General features: G+C 40.7%; 1 protein-coding gene across 1 annotated transcript; it reads left to right on the plus strand.

Moving 5' to 3' along the window:
* Positions 1-15,399: 15,399 nt before the first annotated feature.
* Positions 15,400-15,681, plus strand: RB195_005231 (uncharacterized protein; the record flags this gene model as incomplete). Its single annotated transcript, XM_064177595.1, has 1 exon — positions 15,400-15,681. One exon carries the CDS (start codon positions 15,400-15,402, stop codon positions 15,679-15,681), a length of 282 nt encoding a protein of 93 aa, XP_064034720.1.
* Positions 15,682-15,943: the final 262 nt, after the last annotated feature.

The raw sequence follows: 15,943 nt of genomic DNA on the forward strand, positions 1-15,943 counted from the left end.
TATATCAGTTCTAATCGCAAAAAAATTCACCGAGTGGAATTCAAAAATGAACAATGAAAAAAAAACGAAAAATTAAGTAAAAGACGAACGTCAAAAGATCAACTAATTGCGCAACTCAACTACTTATTCACAACTTTCAGATTACTAGTTTTATCTAAATGCGTCAAATTCTAATGAGATTGCAGTGCAAAATACATGAATCGATTTTATCTGATCTGTTCTCAACAGACAAAGAACGACCAAAGAAAATTCCAGAGATTTTTTTCCCGATGAAGAGAACAGTTCCAAGATTACTATAGGATTCTAATCGTTGCTAGTTGAATTTTTAAGCTAATTTCCATGCTTGATCCACCTCCGCCAATGTTAAGAATGGATAATTTTCGGGCATGTACAAAGAAACCGCGCCAAAACAAACTGAAACCAATTACTAAACCCTTGTTAATTTACATAATCAAATCAAATTTAAACCACCCGAATGGCCGATCTCTTCTTGCCGAATTATCCCGATTACCATGGTTGGATTCTCTGCAAAACTTTGCTGAAAACCCCTGCTCACCTCATTTCTGCGGTCTATGCAACTAACACTAAGATTGGGAAGCGGTCTAAACTTCCCGACATGATCTGAATCTATATTTCCATTTTTTTCTGCAATTTTAAAGGATAATGGATAAAGTCTCTGGTGCATCAATCCATTTTGGATGCGCCCAACGCATTTTACTGCGATCCGCAATCGTTATGTTGTCGGCATGTAAAACGACTTGCGGTGGGAAGCCGATGATCAACCTAGTGTTTTTTCCCTCCCAGACAAGACTCGTACCATTTGTCGACCTCGGAGGGATGGTTGGCACTAGATTGGTTTCGAACCATCGACTGTGCGACCACAACGGAGCTTTCACCAGGTAGATGTACCGTACAAGACCCTATATCGGACTGCATTACACCCGCCCCCTCTGCAATCTTTTTCAACCGAAATTAACGGGCGATTACGAGGATAATCTTCATATATGAAAGCATCAAAAATGCCCATTCGCTTCGCTAGGGTGGACTTATTTCCATAATTTTTTACAGTACTTCACAAATCGATGAAAGTCAGAGTTTTACGTTTAAATACGCATACGTAAAAGCAAGGATCTGGTGCTCTGCATACCAAAAGTGCGACACATTTCGTATGCAAAGCATGAGAACTTTGTTCTGTGGTGAAGCTGTGGTTCTGCGCAGGATGAGATTCAGGACTAGCAAGGACTTCCGAGTCACTACTGGACAGTGTGGATCAGCAAACTGCTGAACTCAAGTAATTCTATCCCACGACGAGGCGAAAGTAGTCTTCTCGTCTTACCATTGGCGTCGGTACACTCTTACGGTGGTCAGCATCCCGTTTACAAACCATTCATCATGTCGGCGGTTAGATAAGAGTCACCGCGAATGACATTTCGATGGTCACGATGACCATTCTCGGCAACGCACCCACTCTCCGCTAGTATAACTTCTCTCCGCTCCTTCAACTAATTTGGAGCGAATTTTCACAAGGTCGTTGAGATGAGAAGTCAGATGATTGATGAGTACTGTAACGGTGGTTTGAGGTTTATGAGAAAGCGTCACAGAACGCGCAATTGAAAAGACGATGCCAGGGATTTGAACTTCACTCCTCACTCTCGTCTTCGATCGAAGATCAGAGACGTTGCCTCAAATGCGAAGGAAAGTAAAATAAGATCAGCCGGACACCTGATGCGTTTCAACGAAAATCGCTGGACCATAGCTGTGAGCGACTGGATAACACGCGACATCAAACGCACCGCAGGAAGACCGCCGACCCAATGGTCAGTCCCTTTCGGGAGGTCCTTCAAGTAAAGATTCGACGCTCTTCGAGTCCCTCGCGAGAAGAGAAGTCCCTGGGTAACCCCTGCGCGCGATTGGGACAAATCGAAGTTTTTCTGGTGCTCGCTCGATCAAATCGACGAGCAACGGGAACACAGGTGACAGGTGACTGTAACAATGATTAAGAACGCAGTCAAAAACGGTCGAATGAATCAAATCGCTAAAGTTGGTGCTAGTTGAGAACGGCATAATCACATTCTACTGATTGACAATGGAATTTGACACATTGGACGCAATCGAAACCTAGAAACGACCTGGTGGAGGAAAGGAGGAAAGAGTAGAGTCAAAATCGAGTCGAATTTTGACAACAGATCGGATTTCGAGCGATTCAAAGTCGAATCGAACGCACAAAAAAAGAGCTCGAATCCGCATGAAAAAAGTTCAAAATAAACATTTGCAACAACGAGTATTCTAGGGATACAAAGGACTTAGGGTTTGAAAATTTGAAAAAAACGGAACAAGTCTGGCTTCTATTCCCTATTACGCACAAAAATTGACAAAAAGTCTTAGAGAGAGTGGTGAAGCTCATGTTTGAAATGTGAAATTTTTAATTAGACGTAATAAGTAATACTAAGTAATAGTAACGAAGTAATAAGCATCATTCTCACCAAGATAGTGAAGAGATTTTTCTAGTGACTTCAGTGATGCTATGCATGTTTAGTAGAGGATAAACACGGAATAATATGATTATAAATCCTAAATTGAAAATAAATTAAAGGCAAAGGCACATTCTGAACAGTATGAGTCCCAGAGGCAAAATAGCTGTAAAATAAAACTATTTATTAAATGGAATTGAAAAGCGAAAGCGGTAAAAGAGGTGCAGAGTGAACCACCTTTGGAAAAGGAGTCCCGATGTACGAAATCTGGGATCAAACGAATCGATGTGATCTACTGTGATCATCGCAGAGCGACCACAAAACTTTCCGGAAATGTGCTTCGAACGAAGGTAAGGGAAAGAAAACTTTCTTGAAAGGGACAGTCGGCTAAATGGTAGTTCAGGGTGAGTGACTGTTGCCGAAACGATGTGGAGTTCAGCGAGATCATGCTATAAAATTCACGATTCTTGTGATCCTGGAGATGCAGGGACTTGTTCAAGGCATGAAATGGAAAGACGCTCGTAAAGTCGAACTACATTCGCAACAACAGCGTCGCTGAACGGGCTGACTGTAAAATGGTCCTTGACGGAAGGAATGTCACCGCTGGACGATTGATGAGACATCGTTTACGAACCGCTAGCGGTCAACGCGATCCAAAGACGTTTTTCTCGCTGACGCGGTGGGTGCGCTTTGTTGAATCGGTCACCCGCTCGTTTCGCGCCGCCGGCCTGAGTAAACAGCTTTGTCCAGAAAACGTGGGAAGAATTCTGGAACGTGCACCTCACCTATTCGCTGTCCAAATATGTCGATGACTTTACTGTGTTCTTTAGGATGTGTGCGTAGTCTTTGCTTTCTCCGGATTTCTCTCGATTACTGAATTCCTTAATATGTTCCTCTCCGAAATCACAAAATAAGATCACACGGGGATGGCCTCCAGAATTATGAGGATTTTCCAAAGAAAAGGATGAGCCAGGATCGAGAAACGCAGAGGAATTTAGCTACATACGCAGCAAAAAACGATGCTTCGGGCAGTGTAGAAAGTAAGAGGAAGAATTAGGCCGTGGATGAAAAGAAGCTTGGCGAGGTTTTCCCTCCATTCTCTTTTTTTCCATTGAATAGGGATGTGAGTAGGTTAAAGTTTGAAAATCTAGTCCTTTGCGATGTTTTAAACTCGTTTTTTCTTTTTTTTTCAAATAAAAGTTAATTAGACAACTATGATTCGTGAAAGAATCAACAGAAACAAATCCGAACAACAAAAAGTACTAATTTTTATCAACACATAGAGCTATGAACTTTCACTTGGAATCGGTACATATACAGAATTTTCAGCCACTGAAAAACCAACAAGACTGTTGTTGATCCGCCACAAGATTTTCACCTCAAATGGTTGTAAGTAGGATCACTCTTGAAAAGAGCTTGCAATGAAAATTTAAGGGAAAAGAAGAAGATTGGAAATTAGCTGAGTAAACCGAGAAAATTCAGGTAATGCCAGTTGTTCCTCGAAGATAATGGAAGCTATCGAAACGCTGCATTCGAAAGAACATTGTCGTCGTTCTCTCCAAAATATTTTCTTGGAACTTTCTTGAAATATTTTCTTGGAAATCTTGGATTACAACTTTATTTTTGTAGATTCTTATTAATTTCCACCAGATAAATTTATCTGATGACAAGGAATAATAACTAAACTAATAATAACTAAAAATAATAAAATAATAACTAAACTAACAATATATAATAACTAACTGGTCCTTCACTGACAATTACCCTAGAGTAGCATGTACAAGCGGAAAATAGACATTTCTTTACCAAAAGCAGAATTGTGGGAATGGCCCCACAACAAGCTGGGCTATGGAGAGTTGGGGAAAAAAGACGTGACCAGCTGAGAAGAGCACAAAACAAACTGAGCAAGCTGCTCTTGAGAGCATCATAGCAGCTCGAGAACTGACAAACGATCTGTTTATCCAACAGAACAGGCTTTAGGAGCCTTCGGAAACGCCCACTGCTCATTTTCGGAGGAATTTTATTCGAGAGAAAATTGCGAGTGAGTGATCCCAGATGCAAGAAAATTAGGTTCATTTTAAAAACAGAAGCACACAGAAGTGGTTTGGGGAACGTCCCGAACTGAAGGAGATGTCATCGGTGAGCGTTAAGCCGTTGACCGACGCAACCCGCACGCATAATAGGAAAACCAAACAAGGTCGTCTCCACTTCCTCTTGTCGAGGTGACACATCAAACACCGTTCTGCCTACTGTATACCTAATACATCAGGAATTGATACAGCCAACACTGTACCGGGTCAACAGTAAAGCAGTACAGTAACCAAGCCTAGAAGCAGAACTCATCGCAAGAAGGACAGCAAAAGCACATAGATTGCGCAGCGTTTTGAACGGAATTGGTTTCGATAAAATCTTGTGGCCGTCGAGGAAATTGAGGTCAACGGTTCAAGTAAATGAATGGTTCGCTTTGAAAAACAAGATCTTTAGCAAAGCGGATTCTCCTACGTTGATGTCCTTATCGTCTGGAGCAGGAGTTTTCAACCAATTCGGTTTCTTTAGATTTTTTCACACAACCTGATCTTCTTCTCGTCACTCACCCTACTTTCTCCCTTTATCCATCTCTTTCAGCTGGAAGAGTGATGCAAATTGCGTGAAGTAGAACTCAATTTAAAAGGATGGATATGGTAGATTTAGTACTGGATAAATACTACACAGTCCACAAAAGAATCTACGAGATCAGTTCTTCACCAAAAAGATCCCATGGAACAAAAAACAAAAGAAATCTCATCCATTTGTGATTAAGATGTAAGACACGCAGAATCAAAAGGACCGGAAACTCGAGACAGGAATAGAATTTTTGAAAGAACCGGATCAGGATGCCGTAAGAAGAGGAATCGGAGCAGCTCAGAACTAAGATCAAAGATCACCAGCAGGTTTGCTGAAATCAATCCACGATTCTTCTGCGACTTTGTCTGTTTACGCCGTAAGGGAGATAAGGCGGTTGATTCTCGTACGATACAACCTTCGTACCGAAATGATTACCTCAGTAATCCTTAGCGGTTGCTATAGCTAGCGTTTTCTCTGAAGGCAGAGGGTATCCTGAAATTTTGAACGACTTTCAGAATAATGTGTTATAAAAGCATGAATAGAATTTGTTTATTTATAGCAGTTAGGTCACGCATCCCCCGTCACTTCAGCCATAATAGCTAGTTAACTCGCGAGGCTACGAGGAGTCTGGCGAATAAAGGGCTAAACATTAACGTAGCTCATCCGCAAGTGACGGATAAGAAAGTATGGAAAAAGGAAAACATTGTGCCAATCTCCCTGAGTAAGGCTTCAAAGTTGCAAAATCCCTCAAAACTCTTCAGTGCTCCCAGTATGAAATAATTTATGCATGTTAGACGTGGAAAATGGGAGGACAGTGACGAAATCTGGAACGAAGATCGATTCAAGGAATAACTGCTCAGTTTCTACTACGCCGAGATTGACTTATACTTTCCGCGTGGGCGTACTCATGTTCATACATAGATGCATGGATTGTTTGCGTGTCCGTGCATTGTATCCAGCCGTTCTTTGCCGTCAAAAGTGACTGTAAAGTGCAAAGGAGACGGTTTACAGTTGGTTCTAGAACTTTCATTTCAGTGCACTTCAGGAGGAACCGGCCGACCACCCGTTAGTCCACCCAGTCTCCCTGGATATGCAACTTAGCGAGCAGTCAGTAGGCTTTATTGATACAGACTGTTCTAAGAAACAATTTGTTTTCAGTCAGGATGAACATTGAAGGAGATGGGTCAGGAAGAATGAGGGTTCAGGATCCATCTAAGTCGTTGCAAGGAGCTACTGTACACACAAATATGTACGGTCACATTGAAAGGGAGCGAAAATCGAAAATCGAAATGAAAATCTGACGACGCAGGTGAAGAGGACCAAGTATTTGGCCAAAAAAGCCTGGTCAAGTAAAAAACCCCCAAAAAAAAAATCCGGGCCGAAGTGATGAGGATCTACTGGACACTTTCTAAGGCATAAGCAATAACTGCTCCTCAACACATCCGACAGTGGAAGAACTGATGTGTTCGTTAAGATAAGCAGTGGTAATGAATGTTTTTTTTCAATTTTTCCAAGCGATCACCAGTTCGTTCAAGGCTGAGAAAACGTGAACCAACAATGGAGAATCTTCTTCTTGCACAACTCCGTATGCCTTCCCATTTACGGTGGACTGAAAATCACTTGGTGTAGAGTTTCAAGTTTCAAGCAATTGTTCGTATCATCGTCAGCAAAGAAGGCCTAATTGACGGAAGTCGCTGTTGTCGCGAAGTTTTACGTCCATCGTTTCTATCGAAACACATTTTTATTCCCGCAGAGAGGCGAGAAATGCAATCGAAAGTTGAAAGGCTGTCACCAGCTAAGAGGACTTATCGCTTCGCTAAACACCTTTCGGTACGATATCGCAATAGATGGCACCAATGAAGAATATGATCGAGCCGTAGGCCACCCTTGCGACTCAGATCATTGCGGATCAGCGCCCAAAGACTAGTACGAATCCCACTGTCTCCGGAAATCCTCGAGACAGTATAGAAGTATGTCGTTAACCACGGGATCCATTTCGAAGTCGCGAAGGTTCACAAAAAAGAATTAGTAGCGCAGATCGCGCACACCACTTCCATTCTATGACTGTAATTAGTTACATCGTTGCGTAAACTGGTATCTGCGGTGCTCGTGAGGTTTCTGATGTCCCAATTTGTAATTGTATATCGGGCGGGTGTAGCGCAGAAGAGAAGAGGAAGAGGACCGCTGTGGTTCTACGGTCTATAGTTCGAAACCATCCCAGTGCCAACCAAGCTTTTCATCCCACCGGAGTCGAAAAATTGGTGACGTACTTGCCAGGGAGGATAACAACACCGACTTGATCATCGACCGGCCCCCGCAAGTCATTGTATACGCCAGTTACACGTTCGTGAACCTCAAACGATTCTGAATTGAAGTGAACGTGGGGGCGCATCCCAAGCGGATTGATCAGGCAGAAACTTTACTTCTAAAGGTTTTTTCCGCATTCACTGTCATTCTCTAGAGCTGCATGTGGACCCCACCTTAATTCTAACAGGAAAAGCCTAACAGTTTCTACCAGAAACTTTTTTCCAATGATGACTTCAAGATACAGAGATAAACTGCGATCAGCAATAGTTCTCACTAGGCGAAAAAACCGTCTCGCGTTTTAAAGCCGGTAAAAAAAAACATTTTTACGCTATTTTTACAAATTTTTCACAAGGCTTGCAAAAAATCTGTGGTCTCAATGGCAGCGTATCACGATTTTGACAGAGTGCAGAATCCATAACGGAAGTGTAGAGTTCGGCGTTGAAGACGCTACTTTTTAAGATGACATTAGTTGCAACGCACCACACTTGTGCACGCGCCGCATCCGAAAGCGAGCGGTCGGAGTTACGACTGTTACGGAAAGATGGGCGGAACCACACAGTGTTCCGCACCACGTCAAAATCGTGATAGACTGCCTTCAATTCTGCTACTGTAGGACGAAGCTCTACATAATGGATCATAGCATTATATTATGTCAGTTGTTATGTTAGTTTTATATTTTATCATTATATTTTTATCGTTCAGAAATCCACAGCTTATTTGTCCTCAGATTCGTATTGGTATGGATTACTTGGAAGCAAGGGACTCACCCACTGGAGATGTACTCTAGTAGCACGTTCGGATCAAAGCATCATCATACATCCCCTGATCCACACATCAATTGGGTAAAAATAGGGAAACTTCTGTAGATCAGAAGTGATGGTCGAAATCTAGGCCTAATGTTTTCTGATAGTGTGCCTGCGAGGTTTTTAGATGGAACTCCTTATTTGCCTGACGTTTCGGCTTTTTCGCCGTCCTCAGAGGCCTAAATAGAGGATGACTGGAGCAATGCTACGTTTATCCCGTCAAGTGCCACACTATCCTGGGTCAGTGTTTCGATAATCGTTCAGGGTAGTGAAAAATTTTCACTGAAAATCGTTCATCAGGGTAGCGAAAAATAAAGACCCTGCGTAGTGTGGTACTTGACGGGATAAACGTAGCATTGCTCAAATCATCCCCTATTTAGGCCTCTGAAGACGGCGAAAAAGCCGAAACGTCAGGCAAATAAAGGTTCCATCTAAAAACCTCGCAAGCACACTATAACAAAACACAGACAGAATATGCCGAGGTTTAAAGACAAGGGAACATTCGAACTTCTAGGCCTAATTCTCTAACATTGCACTTTTCTTGTAAAAGACTAGATTTCAACGAACTCATTTTCTGCTTTTGGAATGGATTCCAAATGAACAACAACGGTCCCAAGGAAATACTGGGGATGCCATATAAACCCAGTTCAAAGATTCCTTGACAAAATCCCATCTTTCTCCACTGCACAACATCTCAAAAGCTATTTAACACTTTCTATCTATCTTCAAAGTATACAAAATCGCGTTCAGCACCCCTTCAAACTCATATGCTCTCAAAATTCTTAGCAGTTTCACAATTCTAGGATTTGAAATAAAAATTTATTACCTTATACCTACACCTCATCTTCGTGACAAACCTTCCAGTTAAGATTTTTCATTGCAAGCAGGAATGATAGCGAATAGAAAATTATGAGATTTCTAAGCAACGAAATTTCTCAAGATGTCATTTTGGGTAGAAAAGAAAGAGAGAAAGAAAGCAATAGAAAAAACCACAGATCAAAGAAAATGTTGTCAACAATGTCCTCAGAGAGACTCAGCGAACTCACTTGCAGCGTGTTTTCTCGGGTTTTTTTTTTCGTGTACACAGATTAGACGGACTTAATGCGCTAACAGGAGAGCAAAACGAGTTCTTCGCTTTTTTACTATATCCTGAGGAAATCGCTAACGGAGGATGTTTTGCAACTAAATAAGGACTAAAACAACAAGAACAAAAATAAATAAATAAATAAACAACAAACGAACGAGTCCTATGGACTAGATTGTCGGAATGATATCAGAGCCGATCCTTAGGAAGGGTTATGTGATCCTTACCCAGGACGCCTTCAACGTGGACCTCAAGAATGGATTTCGTCAAACTAAGTCAAAAATTAAAAAAAAAACAAATAAAAATAATAAAAATAATATAAAATAAAATATAAAATAAATAAAATGGAAAAATAACATAAAAATAAAATTAACTATAAATAAATAAAAACAGAATAAATAAAATAAATAAATAAATAAATAAAGTAAACGGAATCAAATTAAACCCTAAAAATTGCAGAGATTTTTGAGATTTATATTTATTATTGTTTTATTAATTTCTTTTTGTATATTATTGTTATTGTTACTGTCATTATTATTTATTCACATTATTTCTAGTATTTTTCTCATTAAAATTACTTTTATTAATATGACAAAAGGTTCCTCCATTATGAAAAATTCGCTTGAACTACTATATATTTCTATTGCGATCAAAGAATGAAGTCCAAACAGTTAAATCTGAAGTTCCCGATAGTTTTTATGTTTTCTTGTCATGCCAACGAGGTTTTGGTGAAACTTTGAAACTGAAAGAAGAGAGGACTTGGAGATTCTTCCTGATAGTGTCAGTCATTTTGAAAAGTTCTGCTATTAGAAGAAATACTAGAATTCATGAAAAATTAGGTGTAAAGTTCAAAATTCGTTGAACGCAACGATGTCAAAGACAAGGAAAGGCATTTATTCACAAAATTAGAGCAATAGAGAACGACGACGGCGTAAGTGCAGCAGCGGGCGGCCGGATGGGTTGCAGCGCCGGGAAAAATCGTCGCCAAGCATCTGCATAATAGGATTCGTGCAACAGCGATCGAGCTTAGCGTGAAAAAATGTCGATACTGCCCTGTACAACGTCACTGAATTTCGGAGAGTACCGTATTTCTGCAACGGTTCGCCTGGATTGCTATTGTGAAGTGGACGCAGACTGATGTCACTTGGAGAGATGGATTAGGGGATAAAATTAAAAGAAGAAATAGAGCAAAGAAAAAAGAAATTGAGTAATAGAATAAAGGAAACTGCGAACTGCAAATTCTCCAAAACAAATGAAATACAAATAAAATCATGTAGAAGGATTAAAAACGGAAGGAAAAACTGAGTCAACTCAAGAAATCTGACAGTATTTCAAATGTCCTAAGAAAGTTTTAGGAGGTTTTCTCAATAGCAGTACTTCATCTAATCACTTTTTTCTCAGAAAAAAATGTTTACAACTTGAATTTGAAGTAGGACCTTCTTCATATTTATTCACTTCCGTGAAGAAATGATATCCAAATTAAGAACTCATCCGTTCTAAGGGATATCCAGATATAGTTATTTTTTCCATAAAAAGAGATTTCTGTGGATGAGACGACGAAGATACGAGAACAAACCGAGCTTCGTGCCCATCTGAAAAAGAAAAAGATAAAGACAGGAAGGCGGAGAATGTCTCAATACCTAAACGAGTAGCTACTAATGGGAAAAAGATGGAAAATCTTTGTCGATCAAGAAAATTAATGCGATTTTCACGTGCGCTCATTCTTCAAGCAAAAAAGAGCGCATCCTGAATCATTCATCTAAGTGATGACCACCTCTGACCTACTGGTGATCGATCTTCCTTTGAATTGTGTGATTTTTTCGCGAAAAAAAAAGCTTTCGTTGAATTTCTAAAATAGGTCCTGAGAATGTGACAACACCCAGGAAGCACTTCTATTCCCTTCAACTGCTTTATTACTTCTAATCATTTATCATTTACAGTCAAACGGGCGCCTTTCTACTGGAATCGATCAATCGTGAAAAATCTATGTGGTGATCACAGTATCAAGCAGGAACTCATGCAAATTTACAGGAAAATAAAAATAAAACAATGAAGTTAGAATGGAACATAACTGTTCCGATTTGACCTAGAGAAGGCGTCGTAGGAGTAGCGGGCGTTCCATAGTGAGGTCGCAACGAGACCACCGCGAAAGCAGTAATCGCTCAACGTTGCGAAAAAAAGTACTATTAAGAATAAAGTACCTAATAAATTTCGTTGATTCTCCCACAATCCACTTATCGAATAACGCTGATTTCAACCAGGAACAGTTGAAAATCAGCTGAGAAGCTGAAAATACTAATAAAAAAGGCATAAAAACACATAAAAACCTTTAGAAGTAAAGTTTCCGGCTGATCATTCCGCTTGGGATGCGCCCCCACGTTCACTTCAATTCAAAATCGTTTGAGGTTCACGAACATGTAACTGGCGTATACAATGACTTGCGGGGTGGCCGATATGTCAAGTCAGTGTTATTTATCCCAGACAAGTCTGGTACCAATTTATCGACCCCGGAGGAATGAAAGGCTTGCTGAGCACCAGGCAGGATTCGAACCTCCGATCGATCGTGCAGGAAGCGGAACATCTAACCGTTACACCACACCCACACTTTGTTTGAATTTGAAACCGGAACCGAAAATACTAGTACTGTAACTAGTACTTTAACTAAAATAAAATGTGATAAAATACTGTAACTCTTAATCGCTGAGGTTTCGCGTGTTGGCCTATACCATGAATTGCGGCCCGATGGTGAAGTTAGTGTTTTTAGTCTCGCAGACAACTCTGATACAAATTCGTCGACCTCCGGATAGATGAAAGCCCAGGTTGAGGCCGGGGCGGTTTCGAACCACCGACCGTACGGACACAGCGGACCTTTTACCATAAAGTAGAAATAGTGCACAAATCTTTTATATGTCTTTTCCATTCCTATTTTTGCTTCTTGTTTTCTTTTTCTGTCTTTTCTCTATGTATTTACTGTGTTTGTGTTTGCATTTGTGTTTCTTTTGATGCGTTGTCGAGCGTAATAAGTAAATATCTCAGTGATGTAGTTATCCTCATTACCAATAAATCCCTAATTTTTATTCCAAATCTGGAAAGTGAAGAATATTTTGGATTTGGAGAGAAATTGGAATAAATGCGTAAAAACTCTTTAAAAACAGAACTATTTACCTCTAACAGTTGACTGACTGTCCAACAAGAATCACCTTTATGGTTGAACGGTGTACAAATGCCCTCAAATGCTGCAGAATATCCTCTTAAGCCACCGAGAGAAAAACTATCGGAATCTCTATTTCTTAACCCATCAAGACTACTTTCTAACGTCCTTTGCGTTTAGTTCTTTGTGCATGGTTGCAAGATAATGGGAAAGCTGCCATATTGGAGGCGGTTGAAGCGAAATTTTAGAACTTCATGAGAAAATAGATAGGAAGAAGCATAGATGCCACAGTAGGAGCCGGTGCTCTGACCCCCTTCACTTTTGAACGGTTGGGAAGGGACCTCTTTCACTTTTGAACGGTTGACGAAATTACCCCCTTCACTTTTGGGCGGTTGTCGAAAGGACTCCCTTCACTTGAGCTGCACCCCATGAACTAAACCTCCTTCACCGGAGGAGGGTCCAACTTCTCCTCATCGCACATATGGGAAGAAGTAGGAAGTAGAGAGGAGAGATGAATAGATAGGAAATGAGCAGAAGCACGCCAATAATAAAGCAGATCGTATATGAAACCAGGATGATTATCTGCTAGGAGGGGGACACAACATCTGACATTTTACATTAATACTTCTCTCGATTTTCTAAATTTTATCTAATTTTTTCTCTTTTTTTTTTACTAATCCTCTTCACAAAACAGACTACAACGACTAATCATAAGCATTTATTCCAGAACCATGGTCTGTAGTTCCAAGAAATTTGAACTCTATAGTTGAGGTCATTCAGCAAAACCTTTGAGGACTATGTGCTCTCCATGACAATAAGGGTCGGTAGAAACGCTAACGTAGGAGTTTGATTTTCTCGTGACTACTGTAAACTTATGTTTGGAATTGTACAACTCTCCAGACTCTCATACTACATATGTCGTTTTATAACAAGATAGATCCTTATTCTAGAAGGGGCGGGGCACGACCACGTCATAATTGGTTGACTCATCAAAACTCGTTCACCAATAGTAACCTACTCCATTTACCCATTTGATTTATTTTTATCTCTATTTTTTCTATTTTTTCCCATATTTGATTCCCACCATAGGTAGATCATTTAAGGTGACGTACAACAGGACAATGCCGTACCACAATCAAGAGAAATTGTAGGAGCAATAAAGTTAGAACATTCCTCATTTCACATAAACTCCTACATCTTTCTTTCATGTAGTCTTCAGAACTTGGTGATACTCATCGCGGAGCACGGATGTATCAGCTATTAAGTCGAACTCAAAGATCCAAGGCCTCATTATTAGTTCCATTATACTTGGAATTAGGTCAACAATGGCATCTAAACAGTTTTACATCGCTTATCTATACAAGAGTTTTCAGGAAAATACCGAAATCATACATGTTCACGAGGAATTCTTATTTCAATTCCCGAGGGGGGAGGGCTTTAAGGCCGAAGGCCGGAAGACTGCGTTTTTTTCCCTCCGAGAACAACTTGCACCAGATAAATGTACTTGACAAATTCTGCTCAGACAAAGAGAACTTGAAATGTCGGACATCGTAAAAACATGTGTTGAAAAGACACAAATCTCCTAAGAATTTTGACCTATTTCTCAAGTGATGTTTGTTTGACGTCTTGTTCTGCTCACGTCATTTTTCATTCTCATCGGATCTGTCTCGTCGACCACGATAAAACGTCAAGGGCTACTTCTTCAATGTAATTTTCTAATGGCATAGTTGAAAAAACTGCATCACATTCCCAGATTATTCGGATTTATTCAGTGACCAAATCCGCTACCTTAGGCGTATGCTGTATAATCAAGGGATAAATATCTATAAGACGACAATCTATGGACATCTGAGGTACGGTAGGTTGGAAGGGCAAAGCTGACGCAAACACACACACACACATAACCGAGTCTCCACACACTAAAACCCCATTCGATAGGATTTTCTACTGTAAACGGGCGAATGATATGAGCTCAGCGGTAAGCATTGAAATGTTACAGCATGGCTAACAACAACAACAACAGCAATACGGTTACGGTACAATAGGCACAGCATAGGAATAGATGAGAATGGCGTAATGTGAAACCCATGTGAACCGTGTGTTAGCAGCAAGCTGGAACCAACGTTTGGACGAGTTTTCGAGGAGGATCTGCGATAATCATGCGTATAATTTCTGTTTTTGTTCGTCTGTATAGCTTCTGTTTAAGCCGGCTTTGCAGCTGAAGACAGTTGACGCAACGTTGACGTCGTACGCATACGTATTGTCCTAAGCGTGAAAATTGATTATTGATCAGCGAGGTGGTATTAAGCAATCAGCACCGACAGGTTTTTTGTTCTCGCCTTTTCTTCTAAGATTTTCAAATTTATTCTCATACAAATATGACGAGATGACGGTAACGTAGCACTAGCACAAAGAAAACCTGTCCTCAAACCACCGAGCTTAGCTCTAACAGATGTCGCGACTGTAAGAAGGCGCTAAACCCATCTTTACGAGCTTCCGTGAGCTTCACAACCAAACAAAGGCTCTGGCAAATTCGTGAAGCTCGCAGAAGTTAGTTAGGAGCAGATGACATGGTTAGTACACATAATCACGAAATTCTTGATTTTCCCTTGAAGTTTAAAACATTCGAAAAAATACTGACCATACATACAGGTAAGCGAAGTTTACCAATCATTTTTTTATTTCTTCCTGCGAAAGAACTCGTTTCTAACAAAATCTCGGTCCCAAGTCCCTCGAAATTCATCCATTGTTTAACTGAGCCCATGCTTCTTAAGTCTTCTTAAGTTCTTAGTAGGTGGTGAGGGACCACGTATACTATTCGGATCGCTACTCGACTGCGGTGTCTCTGCTAAGTATAACCACGTATTTAAGTAAACGTCTGGGCACGAGCGAGCTATATAATGAGCACAGTTTTATGACGGAAGTTACTCAAATATTACCAAAGCCCAACCCAAACAGATAAACTAGAGGGAGCCTGGAATGTTTGGTGACAGCTCACCGTTTCGTTATGCTGAACTACCGGGCGTTGCCGACCTGAGAGCAGTCAGTTACTCGATGTCGATATTCAGTACACGCGAGATGTCAAGTCCCAAAGAATATGGGAACAACGACGAATGGACGGGATCTGAACGATCTCATGCTGTAGAAGTTAGGCAGAGCTGTATTCAAGGAATATGCACCTCGACGAAGATGCGGGTGACTGATAATAGCAGCCCGTCGACTGAGTTACGACCGAATCAACTTCGTGGTAATTCACGCTAATAAGTTACAGTAAGATGTTCAGACCACGTTCAAAAAACATTGGTAATGCCCCATTATAGGACATAGGGTTGAAAGATTAAGTTGGTCATTACCAGGCTAGGCGTTAAAGCACGACGTAAAGGGTGCAGTATGCCAGAAAAGGGATGCTCGAGGTTTCTTGATCGTGCCGCATGGTTTACGATCTTAAAGGCATCACCCCACTACTGCACAAGGCTGTCGCGCTCCAGTCGAACTCGTAGAAAATAGCGCAGCGGGATTCTCG

This window comes from Necator americanus, chromosome I (assembly GCF_031761385.1).
Source record: "Necator americanus strain Aroian chromosome I, whole genome shotgun sequence".
NCBI lineage: Eukaryota > Metazoa > Nematoda > Chromadorea > Rhabditida > Ancylostomatidae > Necator > Necator americanus.